Source organism: Cynoglossus semilaevis, chromosome 14 (assembly GCF_000523025.1).
Source record: "Cynoglossus semilaevis isolate Cse_v1.0 chromosome 14, Cse_v1.0, whole genome shotgun sequence".
Classification (NCBI taxonomy): domain Eukaryota; kingdom Metazoa; phylum Chordata; class Actinopteri; order Pleuronectiformes; family Cynoglossidae; genus Cynoglossus; species Cynoglossus semilaevis.
The window spans coordinates 8,323,888-8,343,033 of NC_024320.1; the positions used below are offsets into that span (position 1 = coordinate 8,323,888).

The following is a 19,146-nucleotide window of genomic DNA, read 5'->3' on the forward strand; positions in this document are numbered from 1 at the left end:
TTTCTCTCACCCATTCCTGGCCCCGCTCAGAAGAAAGGAAGTCTGACAGTGTGAAATCCCAGCTCTAAACTAAAGAACATACATTCAAACTATTTCAATCCATAGCAAATGTATTTTACTATAATATCAAATACTAAAAATGTATGCTACAAGTGCCACAACTTAGAACAGTAGTGATGGGCGATACCTGATTTCATTTTTTCCAAAACCAATATCATATCTCGAACAACAAACATAACTAAAAACATATTTTGTCAATCACATGAACTAGTACCAAGAACACAAAACATTTAAACCAATAACACTCAGTATGGACAGGAGTTATTTTATTTATCCCACTGCTACATCAAATAAAGAAAAAGTGCAAGTGCAAGTTGGTCCTTCTCTAGAACTACTACTACTACTACTATTACAAATAAGTGCATTTTTCATCAATTTTTTTTGAAACTTTTCCAGAAATTATTAGTGTGTTTTTACTGTGTAGTGTACTTCTATTCGTTTTTTAAAAACTTTTATTTTGGAAGACTTTTCAAGAACCTTTAGGAACGTATAGAATAGTAAAAGAATTGTATAGAATTGTAAAAGTACAGGCCCTTTTTTTGCTGTTTCTGTTTCCCTTGGACCGATATTCTGAACAGTAGAAATAACGCCTAAATTCCATAAGACTACACTACCCAGATTGCACTGCGGGCATACACGCTGACGTGCCAAACCGTTTAAATGCAAATCATCGTACACAAACAACCACAACACAGTATATTATCGACAAATTCCATTTAGTTAATCATCACAGCGGACAGTGAGGTACCCGACCTGTAGCAGAATCTTACCTTAAACATACTGTCGCTTGCACCGCTGAACTTCCTGGTCCGGCAGCATAAAGTGTCCCAGTGAAAGCGCGCACCATGGGAGAGCTCTGCTTTTATGGTCTGTAGGAGGTGATTCTTTATTTGTTTTTATTATTTTTCAGACATTTAGTGTGTCCTGTTATTATTATAGATGTGTGGAACATTGTGTAGTTTTGGTTATGTGTTTGGTTATGGGGAATCATGTATATATTTTGATAATCACATTATACGTATTTGACAATACTCCATTGTCAACCCTGTTATATGTAGTGAGGCTGTTTGTAAATGTGTTGATGTCTTTATCACTTTTTTGTGTGCCCTTTTGGGCTGTTGGTCTGCTCCTACGAGCAGATAAAATATAAAAAAAACACACAGATTATGACATTACCGCACCCAAGTTGCCATCATAAACTTGAGAATCTGACAAATTAAAATTAAAAATATTTGTATATATTTTATATAATATTTTTCTTCAAACCCCACAGTCAAAAGTATCACATTTAAACTCACATGTGAGCAGTAACGTGTCCTGATGCAAATCACGATCCAACGACAACGAATTTGGGCAAAGTAGTGAGCAGTTGGATGTTTATGTTCTCACTGCGTAAACTGTTGACCATCAGTCTTCTTCTCTGGTCTATTAAGCTGTGTGACTGTTCAGTTAAATAACAATGTTGAATTAACTCAATTACTTCTGTGTAACTAATTGATCTGGCCTAAAACAATGGCACCAACAGAGTTGTCCTGGCAGGACACAGCGACCCCACCAGGAGGCCGAATGCAAACGCTGCTGCTAATTGAAATAGTTTTGATTAATACAGAGCCTAATCGATGTTTATCACACAGCGTCACAGTGGGCCACAGAGTGGGCCACACAGTGCCTTCTGTCTCCTTTTATGTTTTGACCCAGAACCCTGGTGTTTTGACAATATCTCCAATCCTCAATACAACAAAGCAACAACTCATTCTGCAGAAAAGAAGAAGCCGACACTGGAGGGGGAAAAAAATACAGGAGCCATGAGTGGGGGCCGATCGATAAACGGGATCGCAACTGTGATTTATTTACCGCTGTGTGTTATGTAGAGACCAGAGAAAGCCTTGTTATATGACCACAGGCAGCCGACATAATGGGGCCCTCTCAATCTTGGCTGAGTGGCTCTTTGGATTGTTAGGCAGGTTTCCGCTGCTGTTCTAAAGCGCTTTCCGATCAAACCCCGAGACATGGGCAACCAGACAGATGATTACTCACTGTATAAAGACAAATAACTGCAGCGGCTATTGATGACTCAATAGACTCAGTGATGGACCATGTTGTTTGAGTGAAGAAAAGCAGTTGACTGGCCACGGTCAATCTTAATAGAGGCTTTTTAGTGAGATCAAGATAAACAGGGTTATATATATATATACATATACAATGGGAGTAATAGAATAATGGAACTAAAAACCAAGCAAAATACTCATTATCTGGTCCACAACCTGGTGCTTTAGCTTATTAAAAGGCCTTTGGACTTGAGGGTTCAGGAGGTTTTTTTTTGTAATTCTGTTCTAGCCTCTGGTTGTTTTGTGACCAATCAGTAATTTTGCCAATTTGCTAATTCATAATAATAATAATAACAATTTTAAGCTATATTTTTCCATTCCTTTTTTTTTTTTTTTTTTGCTTTATCTTTAACATGATTTTTATTGAACTTAAAAAAATAATAATTCAGGTTGTCTCCATCTTGATCAAACTGATCAGTTGGTAATTGGATATCTGGATCTCCCACCAGATAAAAAAAATGGATTCAGGACTCTTTCCTGCTCTTCTACACTTGGATCCCCCAATTCTTCCCACCAATCCTTGCCACAAACGCAATTCCTGACTGCTGGACTTCAACAGAGCCTCTTTAATAAAGTCATTCCCAGCATCCATGATTGGGTGAGATTGCTGCCGCCACCACCACCAACCTCACTTTCCCCTGAATGTATCTCCACCTATCCCCTCACCCCCCCCCCCCCCCCCCCCGTGTGCCCGTGTAGAAACAGTGAGTAGCTCTGAGTGTTTCCTGTGCACATTCACTTCCTGCGTGTGATGATGTGTGTGTAGCTACAGTTGTGTATGTTCTTAATTAAGCGCCACAGCCTGACTGGCTTCTAATTGGATGTCTCCATCATTGGGTAATACACCATGTGACAATGTAGCTGAGAGAAAATCACTCATGATGCAGCGCAGAGAACACAAAACAGGTGCAGCGGCAGTGGATTTTCCTGGTGATGATGGGAGGTATTACACCATGATCAGATGGTGCTGTCGCCGCAGAGTATTTCATAACCAATAAGACGGACAGATATATTGCTTTGACCTGATATGAAACTTGTTTATCTCTTGATTTAACATTCAAAGCTTATTCAAAGATTTACTTTTAATTTGAATTAAGAATCTGAAGTGGTCAAATAAATTGATATAAAAATCATAATCATAATAAAAAAAGACAATTTTGTCTGACATTATTATATGATGTTCAGAATCCAGTCGCAGGGCAAGAAAATATCTAGAAAATATATGATTAAACTTAAATGTTAAACAAGTTACATTCACTGATGTTGAAAGATATTGTTTTGTTTTTTGTTGTGTGTTTCTTAGTCGTTTAAGAACATTTTTGTATGGAAACATTTCATGTTAAGAAGACGTCAACGCACACCGTCCATCCATCATCATCATCCGCTTATCCAGGGCTGGGTCAACGTACACAAAATCAAAAAAGTTTGTCACAAGGAAGTGATGAGAATAACACACTGGTGACTGGACATTTAATCAAGCCTGGAGGAAGCGCTTGGACAGTTTAGGGCTGCATTTTAGCCCATGGCTTTAGGAACAGCCTGTATCAACCATATTTATGTTCTACTTGTTAGCTCATTTTCTCAGTCTAACGTACAGATTAAAACTGGTTTTAAGAACAACATAAATGCTTCTGCTAATGCTAATGCTTTGAAAATCCATCCAATCACAAAATCAGAACATCACAGACGGACAGGAAGTGAATAAGACGAGACACGAGACACAGAGTCAAACAGTGTCAACCATGTAAATGAAAGACAAAAGCTGTGATGTGACGAGCTCTAGGTTCGCATCCCAATATTTCCCCATTGATATAATTTGTCGTTTTTGCCGAACGTACACTTCTAGATGTGCTGGATATTTGATAAGTGTCAATTAACACATCCCTCACAACAGATTTGCATGAAAATAAATGCAAAGCATTTTCAATATGCCAGCTTCATGCATTATTAAAGACAATTAACATAATAATATATTTGCATAATCAGGAGTTCCTTTATAAAACACATGGAATCAACATGCATCAGCAGACGGTGAAGACAATTCAGGGTGATGTCTTCATTGGAGACAATGGCAGTGGAATGGAATATGGTCTAGAACAGCACATCGCTTCTCCAGACCATTAAAAAAACAACTTCACCTGAGTTCAAACAGCACTTTATCTCACAGAGATCCACGCTGCTGCCTCGTGTGGTAGGTCTGTGTCAATAAGCCAATCTGATGCAGCGTGTGTCTGTTTTTAAGGCAAACAAACACTAAAACCTTGGGCGTTAGCTAATCTCTGAATATGTGAAATGTCAACAATTCTACAGAGAAATTCAGTTCTGCTGCAAAAAGCATATTCTTGTAGCAAATATTCACAACGTTCTTAATCTAAAAACCCATGTAGTTGAACACAGTTCATTTTTTGCAGCGCTGCAAAATTCCATTTAGTAAAATTGTACAATAGTGGTTCAATGACCCCATACAGGTTAGAGACGGTACTGCAGGTTCTAGTTGACTGGCCAAATTAATTAATTAATTTTTTTAAATTGCATCGCAGGTCCCTGCTGCAGTTTCAAAGCCCTTGGCCTGAAGAAACTGCTGTGGAGGAATCCATCCAAATCCAAATTAACATGTGGGAACTTGTTATGACCTCCTGCTTTATGAAGGAAGTTTGGTGTCACACAATTAGGCAGGAAACAGTTTGATTAATTTCACTAGCATGTTGAAACACACGGTACCACTTTGGGACTGGTAAAACAAAACAAAACAAAAAGCTGTGAGTTTTTGGGATCCATTCAAAGTGAAGCGATGTGGCCCTGACAAAACAAAGCAAAGGCACTTGGCAGGTTCGCTCCTAGTTAAGATTCTATCTCAGCATCCATACGATGTTTCGCTGTCTCTGCTGGAAAACAAGCGGAAGGTCAAGAACGCGAACAATGCGTGTTGATTCCAATTATGTGTAAAGCATTGAACAAGACGCGCTAATGATGGTGTTGTTGAAACGAAGAAAAAAAAATAGAAGGTGTTTATGTGCTCCTCTCCCAAAGCCCATAGAACAGTTTATTAAGCAAAGGCTTTATTTCCATAAAAGCTGATAAGACTTCAAATGATTCAGAGAAAAACAGTCCTGGCATCAGCACAGCTAAGAAGCCTGTGTGTTTATCTCAGCCGACGCTGCACAGGACACAATCAAGGCAGACATGATAACACGTTTCTGAAAAACAGTGCGGAGACATAATGATTGCAACCACTATGAAAAAAACAAAACAAACAAAACTCAGATAAACAATTCCTTATTTTAGTCAAAAAGAGGCATAGTTTTCAATGAATGAAGCAGAGACTTTAGTCTGAGTCGCTGCCAGATACGGACCACAATGTCTGTGTGAAGGAATTTCTCCCCAGCACCTCCTCCACCCCACATCCATCCATCTACTCCTCATCCTGAGGTGAGCTCCTCCAGTGCACAACACTATTAGCAGCGGTGGGAGAGATAAAACTGTAAGTGTTGCTCCCAATTAGTGCATCAGTAACCGTTCAATGGCTGCTTCCACTGCGAGGCCTCGCTGCGAAGAGACGGGAAACGAAAGGAGGAGGGGCGACGGCAAAGTGAAAGATTAGTGGAGGCATGACAGGAGAGGAGAGGAGAGAGGGAACTGGAACGAAGGCTGTGGCCGAGAGAAGGACACAATAGAAGGCACGGGGTGGACTTTGGTGACATCATATCTTTAAGGAAAATCAAAGAACTCTGAATTTCTGTATTTCTATAATAATATTGATAGTATGACCTCTTTGTACGGACATAACAAGCATAGCCATTCATATCATGTGATCATACAAACCACTCATGTTTGTTGTTGTACTGTGGGAGAAAACCCATGCACACATGGGAGGAGGATAAACACTCCATACAGAAAGACCATCACTAATCACCTGGGATTGAAGCTACTGGCTGTGTCCAATAATAATGATCTGCACATATTTATGAATAGTGTTTAAAAATGTTGAGTCTGAAAATAGGGATTGTGTCCTGATAATTGCACCTTTTTTTCTGCAGGTATTAACACATACATACATGCAGAGATTGGATTGAACTTCATTGATGCTACACTGGGGAGACGGTTGTATTGTGTAGAGTTGTTTTTGTTTGTTTGTTGTTTTGGTACAGTTTATTAAAGTGAATAATGAAATATGGAGAAATGTTAAGGTGTCATGACATAATTTAAAAAATTGATTTGAAAAAAATTAAAAAATTAAAAAATGCCCCAAAATATTATTAATACTAATTAAAAATGGTCTGTAAAATGTTAGTGGATGGAAATGTAACATTAGGAAGAAGACAACAAACTTAATCTGCTGCTGTGCTTTATGCCATGTCATTTGTAGCTTAGTGAGGTCTTAGTTTCTCAGTGTAACAGTGTCACAATCAGACATTTAGCAAAAATGGTTTCAAAAAGTGTTTTAGTTTTAGAGAATCTACTAGACCTTTTTAAATACGAAAAATATATAAACTACATATTTGGGACTTTTTGGTTTTTGGTTTGTCTTTGAGAGAGAACTTTACTTGGAAAAATATTAATACAATTATTTAATATATTTTGTTCAAGATTAACGACAGTTTAGGGATTTAAGAAGACATTCAAAGCCATATTTTGAACAAAAAAAAGAGATTTTTATCCAGAGTTACACATGTTCAATGTGTGTGTGTATGTAAGAAGATGTGACTCTATGTGTGTGAACCTCTGGGTACGACATGCTATGTCCTCTTGAATTTAACAGACCTTTGTGTGACAATTAAAATATGCTAAGTGATCTTTTTTCCCTTAAGTAGTGGTAAATGTGCAATCTATTCAAATAGAGAGGAAATTGCCTACAGCTTGCAGAAAGAAAAAAAGAAAAAAAAAAATCAGAGGTGGTGGTGGTCGAAGTGGGGGTAGCGCTGGAATAAATTATGCAAATAACACAATGGACTTTAGCACTTGAAAGCCTAATTTTCCTATAATCAGCACACTGTCTCTTAATATTTTTTTTCCACAGCACTTATTAAAAGTGACTGTTCTTTTGCTGATCATCAGATGGCTCGGTCTTTATCCTGGCTGCGACTGCGGGCTGCCAAGTGAAATGCTAAAGCGTTTTACACCATGCTTACATTCCCACACAAGTAATTATGCAGCAGGCAGTCCAGAAATAAGGTTTAATTATACAGTAATGGTCAGTGATGGACACTAGGATGTGGTGAGTACCTCCAGACTGCAATCCATCAATGACAAACCTCTGGCCACTTTTAATTCCTCCTCATTTGCATCCTAACCTCTACAGTAAGTTGCGCAAACGCTATTAAATGTTAATAGGACCTGTCTCGCCTCAGAAGGAATACTTAAGCTGTTTTTAGCCTTCTCCTCCTTCTCTGTCCGTTTCTCACCTTCCATTTCCTCCCCCACATTGTTTCATTTCTAGTCCAGTCTCCACCACTTTTACGGTGTAAAAAAAGAACAAAGATCAGATTAGATTAGATCTTACATACATCATTTTATGACTTTGTTTTTCCAAACAGGTATTTATTTTAGAATTGTTTGTCACTAGTTTGTCGTCGGGAGGAAGACAAACTTTTAAAGCCAAAAAAAAAAAGAAAAAAAAAAGGGAAATAGGTTGGAAATTAGTTTTGATAACGAAACGTAAGCCAAGACTTATTCAGCAACAAACACTGAATCTGACTCCAATATGGTGGTCCATTAAATAGGGATGGATTGATCCAATACTCAGGATTGGTCATCAATCTAATAAAGATCAAAATTTCAGGATCAAATAAACAACTGTAGCCCGTCTGATCTAATACCGTAGCCCAAATGCTAAACCTGCAGACACACCAGGTTGCCGTATCAGTATCAGACATGGAAAAAGTTCCATTACCTTTAAACATAATAACTGTATCCAACACTCAATATCAGTAAAGACACTTGAGGGGAAAACCTTGAGGGGAAAATTACTATAAACTGGTAAAAGGATAAAATACAATTAGTCCACATCTAGCTTTAAGTAAAAAAGAAAAAATTGTATCCAAAATATTACATAAAAACCACTAGTGAAAAATCACTTCATATTATTTAAAGACGTTGCAATAAAATGAGGTGAGAGCAAAATTAAATATTAAATAAATATAATATAAAATATTATAGGAGACTGTTGGTAAACACATTTGTTGGACTAGAGGTGATTTTTCTTTCCTGCCACTGAGGCTAATGCGTTAGCGCTCTTCACATGTGAGAAAGAAACAAGTCACTCTTCAAAACTCAACGGTTATTTTTGCAAACATCACAACCAAACCATGAACTGAAACAGGGAACAGGTACGGCTATAAAGTGCTGCGAGTTTTCACAGATAATGATAGGGCTTCGACAACATCTTCCCACACCGCAGCAGCAGATAGCGTATAGAATAATGATAGCTCGGAAATGCGGCGGACAAATGCGTATCATTTCCATTAGGCCCAGATCACATTATCCAAATTCTTTGTGATGGAGAAAGATAATTAATGCCTTAATGTTTTTGGTCTTGCCGTGTTCTCACTACAGTAAAGAGAAATGAATTGTTACATTTTAATGAGAAAGCACAGGCTCCCGCACATCACAGATGATTTTATAATTGTACACAAGGGTGACTAACTCTAGGCTCATTAAGGCCATTTTTCAGCTTTACTGTTTTTTTTGGGGTTTTTTTTGGCAGGACAGAATATTTTTTCTTTCTCTTGTACCGATAAATAAACCCTTGTTATTAGTCCCTGTGTAAACAAAAACAACATGAACATGAAGGGTTAACCCCCTCTTTCCAAATACAGAAACACGGTCGCTGTTTTTTTATTATTATTATTATTATTATTATTATTATTATTATTATTATTATTATTATTATTATTATTATTATTATTATTATTATTATTATTATTATTATTATTATGATTGGTTTTCAGCGTACTGCGTGAACACAGGCCTGGAGAATCTCTGTCCTGGTGGCATTACATTTGGTACCAGTTATCAGTAAATCAGCAGTGACAGTGTTGGTATATGATGTAGACAAGCTAATGTTTGGGCCTTTGAGACATTGATATTGATTTTGTTTTACAAGCAAACACGCAACATCAACCATTAAATATGTTTGTACTAGCTGCACCAAACACGTGAATCAGGTAACGCATCATGTTCTAACACTAACAAGATGTCAGAACAAAAATAAAAGTTTTTTTTTTCTTTCTTTTCTGGCCAAAGTCTTGCGTCTTGTAACATTGGAAAGCAGGTAGGACCTAAATCCAGCAGCAACAGATGTGGATCAGGTGCAGGAGGTTTATTCAACAATAAACATATATACAGCCAGGACACCAGGTGACACCAGGTGACACCAGTAAGACACAGGTGAGTGTGATGATAAACGGGGGGAAGGGAGACGGACAGACCTCACACGATGTGTCCGATGTAGTCTTCACTATCATAGAGATACTGCACAGTTCTGCCCTTCCCACTCTACCGCCCCCCTGGGTTTGGAGTTGGGGCTACAGTGGATTTATACAGACAAATCTAGCCGGGGAGCTTAAATACAGTACCTTATAGTATCAGTATAAACAGTGGTGCCACCTTTGCTATTGTAATTACTTCCCTTTATTTCCCCCTGAAGCCAACCTGTTCGCCGTGGCACACCTGTGTGTCCTGAGAGATCGTCAGGTGTGCTGTGGAAATGTATCCGATTTTACTTAACTGATGTGAAAAGTATTATTTATTTACTGACTGAGGTATACCAATTATGTAATAAAAGAAAAAGAAAATATAGAGTTTTAGGAAGATCTTTTGTGTGAGTCTTTCTTCAATTCCCTTCAGGTATATCAGCACTGTGTTCAACTAAATAGTCAGTAAATTATGAGAAAATTGAAATTAGAGGATCATCATATTTCATTTTGTATATCTTCTAAATTGTGCAATTTGTTGTGTCTACGGCATGGCTTGTTGTACAATGCCAATACAAGCTTTCTATTCTACTCTAGTACATTTTTATTTGGTGATGCCCTTTGGGTTTTTTGTATTGTGAAATACAGTATGTACCTTGGCTCAAAAAAGTTTGGGAAACGCTGCTCTAAAGAATAGTATCATTGGCATAAACCTGCCTTTAAATCTTGAATCTTCAAAGCCTACACAACTAGCAAACATTCAACTCCAGGATGATGTCACTCCAATCTCCAGCTCATGATCTCCCATGTCAACAGAACGCAGCGTCAGGCTCGATGGGTACGTAAAAAAACGTAGTAAAAAAGAAGGGTACAAGATGAAAATCTCCCAAGAAAATGTCTTTAATGAATCGTTTGTCGCTTTATGTACCTCAGATTACATCAAAATACATTTAAGGTCGACTGCAAGAATGGCAACATATTCACACATATAAACAAGTGGTGCATTTGTTTTGTATGTATAGGTATGTACAACAGAAACACATTACACTTGTTTTGAAAGTTGTGCAAGTGTGTTATATATACTAACAATTTATAAAATTCAACACACTGATTAGGAAAAGGAAAGAGAAAAGTGTGCCCACGTAAGTACACATTCACACGCGCACAACAACATTAGTTCACACGAAGATTAAAGCAAATGTATTGGATTTTACATTTTCCTGGTCACCCTTGCAGGGTAACCCCTAACTCCTCCTTTCTCACATAATTATCACGTCGTCTGACATCAGTGGTATCGGAGCGTATATCACAGAGAGCCAGCTCAAACCTAACATTAACATTAGTCTTAAGTGATCCAATCAAAGGCAGATAGGGCTGAGAACAAAGAGTCATTTTGAAAATCATCGACTGTGAGGACATGGGGTCAGATCTCATTAGTTTCAAATACAGAAACAATATCTGAAATTATTTCAGTTACACTGTACTTCATCTCAGCTTCTCCCTCACAAAATAAAACCGGGCTGTCAAAAGTATGATTATTTCTTAAATACTTGACAAGAGTTAGAATTTGAACATCCAATGTGAATGTTTTGACTTCCATACTCCGATCCCTTAGCATGTGAGCAATGGAGGCAATATTAAATCTAGCAGGTCAGAGTACATGGGATCCACGTTGGGCGGAGAGTTTGATTTTACTCTGGTGGGTCGGAGAATGTCAAGCTAAAGGGTTAGTCTTTTATTACAGAGGATGTAGGCTAAAAAAGACGACGTCAGCTGAAGATGTGGTCTTTATTTACATGGGTCAGAAGATGTCGGCGAAAGAGGTGGTCTTTATTTATGTGAGAAAGAGGATGTCGGCTAAAGAGGTGGTCTTTACTTACATGGATCAGAGGAGGTTAGATAAAAAGATGGTCTTTACTTACATGGGTCAGAGAACGTTAGCTTAAAAGGTGCTCACTACTGACATGGGTCAGAGAATGTAGGGTAAAATAGAGGTCTTTACTTAAATGGGTTAGAGCCGGGGGTCACCAACGTGGTGCCCGGGGTCACCTGGTAGCCCCCGTGAACTACCTAGGGTGTCCACGGGGTAAGTTCTAAAAATAACCCTAGTCAACTAGAGGGTCAACGTTGTACTGTTACTGTGCTTTCTGAATCAGTTCCACTTGCGGTGTTATTCATATGAGTGCAGTACTATTGTATGTCCCAGAACTAATTATCATCACATTGTTGAGGAAGTCTGTGTCAAACAAGTAGCTCTTTGTACTACTAAGTGTCCTTAAAGTAGCTCTCAGTTTTAAAATGTTGGTGGCCCCTGGGTTAAAGGTCAGAGGATGTTAGCCAAGATGTTTTTTTTTTTTTTTTTGCTTACATGAGTGTAAAGACGTCACCAGAGGAGGCAGTAGATAAGGGCAGAGGACATTTCCCCAAATGCAGTGTGTCAAAGGACATACTGCAAACAAAGAAGATGGTCTTGAAGTTACCAAAGTCTTAACGCAGCCAAGAATTTACAGCCTAGTGGAGAAATTCCTACTTCCATTCTTCTTCTTTGGTGTTAAAAAAATCAGATGGTATCATTGAATTTTTATGCAATCTTGGAACATTTCACCTTACATTCTGCTTTCATGTGACTGAATCAGTCAGGATGGATGTTGATAAAACTTTCTGAAGGTTTTACAGGTATGCACAAGGCCATGCTGCAGTCTGTAATTGCAGCATCAGCTTCAGTTTTATGTACAGTCATCTGAGGTAGACTGCGCACAAATAGTGTGTTACCACAACTGCTTGTTTTGTTTTAATCCCCAATGTTTTTTTCACCAATGTCTGACATTTGGGAAAAAAGATCTAATACAATGTGTGGTTTTATAGCCATGAGGTAGAAATGCATCAAAGGACACCAAAAATAAAAATGTTGAGCTCATAGCAAAAAAGAAAAGAAAAACAAAACAAGATTTAACACAGCATAGAGTAGAACACAAAGGAGTGTAGCATCGGCCAGTGTTGTTGGAGCGGTCAGAGAGAGAGAGCCAGGGCTATTATGGTCTGCTGTGCTCTGAAGTGCATTAGTCAGTTCTTTTGTCTTTCTTTTGAAAATCTGCTGACAGAATGACTTCTAGTACATTTGATTCTGAGGTTGGTTTGCTGAACCTCTGCTGCTCAGTGGCCCGGCTGTCTTTCCCTTCTCCCTCCATATAAAAATGTCGAAAGTTTACAATGTAAACTTGGTAGACCTGTTCTCACAGCCTCCATGGAGTGACTGGCATCATCTTCAGATAACTTTCACCACAAGTAACTGCAGGTAGCCTTAGCATGGAAGATCCCTTCAATCCTAATGTTCCAGGAACTATGTTTTGAGAATGTGGCTAATGGGACTTTCCAACAAAACTATGCACTAATAAATAATTTAGTGCACATATGTACAAAAGTCTTAACTACCTCTGAGATGGTAGAAAGTCAGTCCAGTCGCTCATCATACATAGCCTTTCAGTAAACAGGAAAAGTACATGTTAGCATACGTGCTCCATGACATCTGTATACAAAACATAAATTACTAAATGAAGAAACATTGGTGCTTTGATTGAGAAAATCTGGATGACTTTTAAATTAAATTATTTTAATTTATATTTTCCAAAATATGATTAAAATCATAGCATTGGTATCCCAAACTATTCAATGTTGGTATATCAGGTATACAGTAGGTTTTCACAACCTATTCCTACTCCTGACGGGTACTGCACAGAAAAATAACAAATATCTATCCAAGAGGATGAAACCTAAACCTTTGGACTGTCTACTTTACAAAGCTAAAGTCTGTGGAATGAAAAACACTATGAAAAATTAGAAACTAATACGAGACATTTAATTGAAGACCAAGAGAAGGTCAATACCTCAACCACAACCCTGTATCTGGCAAACAAAACAAACCTTTATCATAATAAAAACACAAAAATATAAGATAAGAAATGATGATTAAAAAAAAAAATAAAACAAAAAAAAACGTAAAAAGGCAAAAATGAGTGTAGGTTTATCCGTAGGCTTCAGATTGTGGTCCATATGTGGGCCAACATGTGGTCCATATTTGCAAAAAAGATTGTGACTAAACAGAAGGAAAAATCTCTCACAGAAAAAAAAATCTTTGGGTCAGACAGCAGTACTGCAACCAAAAAGGCTTAAAAAATTAAACTGACGAGAATTTCCACTTTTTATATTAGGTTGTGATCTGAACTGGTCGGCCTACAGCTCAAAAACTCCAACCAAAGAATACAGTTGTACCAACCCCTGATTAATGAACACTTCTGGGTTAAATAAGAAATACTAGAAATATTCATGTATCTATGTATGGGGCAACTCACTGGTGAATCATGCCATATTTATGCAGTAACAGCATGGGTGGAGCTAACAGGTAGCTAGCACTGTGAACCTGCTGGAACCTTTTCATGAATTACCCAAAATTAAATTAGTGTTAGGTTTAGTTGAAAGTTGTTAAATTTACTTGCTGATTTCAACAGGAATTGTGAATAGTGTTAAAATAACACCCAACACTGTGTTAACACAGTATTTAAATCATACAAAAGAAATCATCAAGAAGGAGTCAGGTTTCTGAAAAGAAACACCTGCTGCAAAGAAAAATAAATGGAAAAACATTTTTGATTTTCAGTGTTGATAATGTCACACCAATAGAGAGAATATTAGTACATTCATTGTCATATCTTCAACATTTATGCTAGCCAGTTGAGGTAAACCTGACAATGCTTTGCTAGTCATACATTGCCAAACCACCTTAAAATTAGATCTTTAGTGCTCTTTGTCAACAAATGCTTTCCTGAGTTTTGTTTATATTTGTTTGTTTTCAGACAAGTATCTGAAGGGATGAGCCCAGACTACTGTCGCTCTAACAAATCACCGCTTTTAGCAAGATGATAAACACCAATTAACCGCCAGGAATGGCAACTGTCAAAACTGCCATTTACAATAACAGGTAAATTTAAAGCTCTTAAAAATACTCAGCCCGTGCCGTGGATGTAGATTGTGAGGCAAATGAGGAAAGAAAGTGAGAAAGCACCACTTCAGGCACTTGGATAGCCAACGTAAATCCCAAGAACAAGAACAAAGCAATATATGTATATATATTTACACAGACATTAGGGCATTTCTTTGTGGCTTTCCAGAGGGTCAAGCATTCTGATCACAACTCTTAGTCAATGATCATAAAACTGACAGTTGTCTCATCAAATCAGGTCTTTGCCAGTATCTCAGCACTGCAGGTAAAAACTTGGTGAGCCTTTGTGTTGACCTTACTTTCCAATACAAATTCTGCCCAAAGAATATCTCTAGGGCAGTGCTCTGTTTCTTCACTGGCTGCAGCCAAACATTTTGTTCCACTCTGTGTAGGTGTCAATTTCTTTCTGAGATATACTGGCCTGGAATTTACAGAAGACACCCTCAAAGTCCTGGTAGGTGAGGGGTCTGATCTGTCCCCTTGCCATCATACCTGTGATGTCCATGCCCTGCGCAGAACCATGTAACAGACCTACGATGGCCTCCTGACAAAGTCTTGTTAGATCTAGTCCAGAGAAACCCTCTGTTCGCTGGACTAACAGCGCCACCTCCTCCTCACTCAAGCAGAACTTGTGCTGAGATTGGGCCAGGATATGGTTAAACATCTGATGTCTTGCTGGGCTATCCGGAAGGGGTACAAGGACCCTGCGAGCAAAGTATCTCCGCAGTCCTTCATCCATGTCTTGCGGTCTGCTGGTTGAGCAAACCACCAACACTTGGTTGCTTCCATCTTCACTGGAGCCAATGAGTAACGAGTCTAACTGGGAAAGCAGTTCCCCTTTCAGTCGGTTGATAGGACTCTCTTCACTGAGGTGAGCCGACAACAACATGTCCACTTCGCTAATGAACAGTACTGAGGGATGACGACATCGAGCCACCAGAAAAGATGCTCTGATGATCTTTTCACCCTCAGTTAGCCACTTGGTAGCTAAGGTGGAACCACTCAGCTGAAGGAATGATGCCCCCAACTGGCTGGCCAAGCAGCGACCCAGCAACGTCCTTCCACTGCCCCTCGGACCAAACAGCAACACACATCGTGGGGCTGGTCCTAAACTGAACATGTCTGGGCGAAGAATGGGCCACAAAACCTCCTCCTTCAAGGTGGTCTTGGCCAATTCTAAACCAGCAATATCACTCCAGTCCACTGGGAGACCCTGTTGAAGGATTTCAGAGGTAACCATATCAAGGAGGTGAGGGTCATTGGTTTTCAGCTGTTCTTCTGTGTGCCGAGAAGATGAAGATGTGGAGGAGTTGGTCCCTGGTGCTGAGTGAGAAAGGTGGTGACGATGATCATCAACACTTTGTTCACTGAGAGATGGAGAAGTAAAGCTTGCAATGGAGTCTGCTGAGCGGGAACCCCCCAGGGTTGAGGAAGTATAGACTGGTGGAGTCAGTGGACCACCTGTTGCCTGGCTGCTGTACTTCCTTTGTTGCTGCTCTGAAGTCATAGTGGACTGTTTTTGAGAAACAAAAGGTAAAGATGACTTTTCACTGCTCCCGTCGAAGCCACCAGTAGTGCTGTTGGAAGCTGCAGTTGCACTCGTGCTGTCTGCCACCTTGTACATGGGGCTCTCAGCTGTGCTCCGAGTCTGACCATAGCCAAAATTACCATAAGTGGAGTCCATCTCTACTTGACTGGTCATGTACAAGGCTTTTCTCTTCAGTGAGTTGGAGGAGCTGCTGCTTAGAGGGGTGATCGGGGTCAGGTTGTGGCTCTGGTACGGATATCCAGGTAAAGTAGAGGAAGGGGGAAGAGGTGTGGGGGCAGCAATGCCTGAAGGTAGGTATGAGGACGGAGGCGGTGCTCCCCCAGGACTGTATCCAGGCCCAACTGCACCCTGAGCTGGGTAGCCCGCTGGGGGGTAATTGTAACTAGACAGGTTTGGAGAGCCTCCGTTGTAAGGTGGAACCAATGTTGGATGGGATGCGGGTGGAGGAGGTGGCTGCAGGAGCCCAGAACTGTGCAATGGGGAGGGAAGAACAGGGGTGGGGGCAGACTGGGAGCTGTAACTGCTGTGCAGGTAGGAGCCACTGTATGCAGGAGCATATTCCTGAGAGGCCATGGAGGAGGAGTGGAGGGCAGTGGCTGTGTGGCTTCCACAGCTGCTGCTGGAGTAGCTGGGTTCAGTCAGGGTGCTTGAGGCCAGACCAGGGGAGCTGCACATGCCAGACACTATCTCTGAAGCTGCTGCCACCCCACCTTTTCTGATGGAAACTCCGTCTGGGATACAACTCATGGGGTAGACACCATCTTGCCAGGGCTCTGATTCCCCTTTACGACCGTTCATCACTCCCGGCACACCCTGAGACTCAGAATATGAGCCAGGCATCTCGAGAATACCAGAGTACTTCTCTGCATACTTCTTGAGCAGGTTGGAGGCAGTGAGGGCGGAGATGTCATCGTTGGCCCACGCATACTGGTAGGTGGCAGAGCGCTGCAGGTGACCAGGAACTGTCCTGTAGGCCTCAGCCTTATGGGCCGGCGAGCGTGTTGTGGAGCTTATGTCGAAATGCTGTTCGGCCCACTGACTGTGTTCTGGGGTCCACTGCATTTTTAAGCCTGTAAGAAAAAAAAAAACAAAGACATGAGCACATGAAGGCAAAAATGAAACTCAAACTGGCTAAGACCGGTTAGTAAAGGTGTTCACAGGGTTTTAATCTTACTGAATTACAGTATTTGAAGTAACTTCAGTACTCCAACTGACTGGGGATGACTTTTAGAGACATCTAGGGGTGTAACGGTTCAGGCATGCCACCGTTTGGTACATACCTTGGTATAGACATCTGAGTTAATTACATTACATTACATTTTTGGTAAAGAAAGTAAAGAAATGTGTGATAGGTCACAAGAAAACTGACCAAAAAAAAATGACCAAAAAATATTTATATATAAATATAAATACTCCATTTTGTACAACTTCAGGTCCACTCACATGCAAGGAAAGGTGACGTCATTAATAAAAAAATTGAAAAGGCCTTTTAGTTGTGAGGTGAAATGATCTGTTTTGATCTTCTGATCAAAGCTTTTGAAAGCCCCAAGTGACACCGTTCACTGATGCGGTAGGTCAGGTAAGATGCAGCCTCATTATTTCCATAACATTGTGAAGACTTCCTCTCTAGCTTTGTACCAAAATATATCCTTCATTTTGTCCTACAGATCTGACTAAAACAACAGGTTGATGTGCAGTGTGTGACATTTTGTATGCCTTAGAGACACAACCTTCAAATCCATTTTTTAAGTAAATGAAATTAGCTGCTCTTCAGGTTTATGAAGGATACCATTTCCTGATGAGAATAAAAAAACAATAACATTCATACAATAGTCTTACCTACATTAGATGTCAAGGATTTCTACACAAGAAGCTACAAGTCAGAAAGAGGGGAGCCTAATACAGAGGCTGTTTCTGCATCAAACAGAGCATACCTGACAGCTAATGATACGTTTTTCATCAATATCTTCTTCCTGGGCTTCCTTTTTGAACTTTCACAACATTAGGTTCCTGTATGATCGGCCTTCTGGTTGTTTTGGGCTCATTTATACATGCATTATTCAAAGTGAGGCTGACACAAACAGGTTCATCAACAACACGTTAGTCCTTGGTTCCATTCAGAGGGAGAGTCAAATGTGCGTTTGCAGGTGTAGTGCAGTACAGGGAGATATTAGGTCAGCTGGTTACTGCTGACTGAAGCACACAGGCCACACCAATAAGACAGAGGCATTGAGGGTCAGTCCGTAGCCCCGGCACATCTGAGGTAGCTGGAGATGGGTTTGAATCGTTCACCACTGCCACAAAGCAACCCATACACACATGAACCAAACCCCACCCCCAATCTGCTCAAGCTGCTTTTATCTAACTCACATTCTCTCTCTGTCGAATATACACACAAACCTCAACTCGGACATGCAGTCATAGGAAAAAAAAACTATCTTTGCCTGCACTCAAGCGTGCTAATGTGCACACACACTTGTTCACATCCACTGACCCAGACGGACAAACACAGGCACGCACGCAGGAGCTGCAGCCAGCTATGAATTACAACACACTGTGTCTCAGGCTTAGTTTCTGTCTGCACGGCTCCACCTTGACCTCCTCTCTCTACCATTCTCTTTACCTTTCTGTCCACATCTCTTCTTCATGCCTCCCCGCTGCCCTGTCCTCCCTCTCAATCTCTCTCTCTCTCTCCCTCTCTCCCTCTCTCTCTTTTTGCTTTTTGTGCTCATCCATTTTCCACCTCCCCTGTCTTTCCTCTCTAAAACCTTCTTTATTCCTCTTCATCCCCCTTTTTTATTCTGGCTTCATCCCTCTCGATATATATCTCTTCCTTTCATTACCTTTCGGCTCTTTCTTTGCAGCCACCCCTCTTTTTTATTTACTCCCTCTGTGCTTGCTTCACCCCCTCCCCTTCCTCCTTCCCTGTTCCATCTCATCTCAGCCACACTCACCTGGCTCTCCCCCTCCTTTTATTGCCTCAGGAGGCTGGGGAGCCCCTGTTTTCTTTAATCCCGGCCC

General features: G+C 40.1%; 1 protein-coding gene and 1 long non-coding RNA gene across 2 annotated transcripts; one reads left to right on the plus strand and one right to left on the minus strand.

Moving 5' to 3' along the window:
• Positions 1-642: 642 nt before the first annotated feature.
• LOC103389438 (uncharacterized) lies at positions 643-4,047 on the plus strand. The gene is made up of 3 exons (XR_522601.3): positions 643-927; positions 2,618-2,766; positions 3,472-4,047. It is a non-coding gene; the product is annotated as an uncharacterized LOC103389438 (long non-coding RNA).
• A 6,343-nt stretch (positions 4,048-10,390) lies between these two features.
• On the minus strand, positions 10,391-17,519 carry LOC103389437 (fidgetin-like). Its single transcript, XM_008324846.3, has one exon. It carries the CDS (start codon positions 17,185-17,187, stop codon positions 14,929-14,931), a length of 2,259 nt encoding a protein of 752 aa, XP_008323068.1. The 5' UTR covers positions 17,188-17,519; the 3' UTR covers positions 10,391-14,928.
• Between the last annotated feature and the right edge of the window lie 1,627 nt (positions 17,520-19,146).

Excerpts from the sequence above, each read along its gene's own strand:
- LOC103389437 (XM_008324846.3), bottom strand. The coding sequence starts at position 17,187 with ATGCAGTGGACCCCAGAACACAGTCAGTGGGCCGAACAGCATTTCGAC.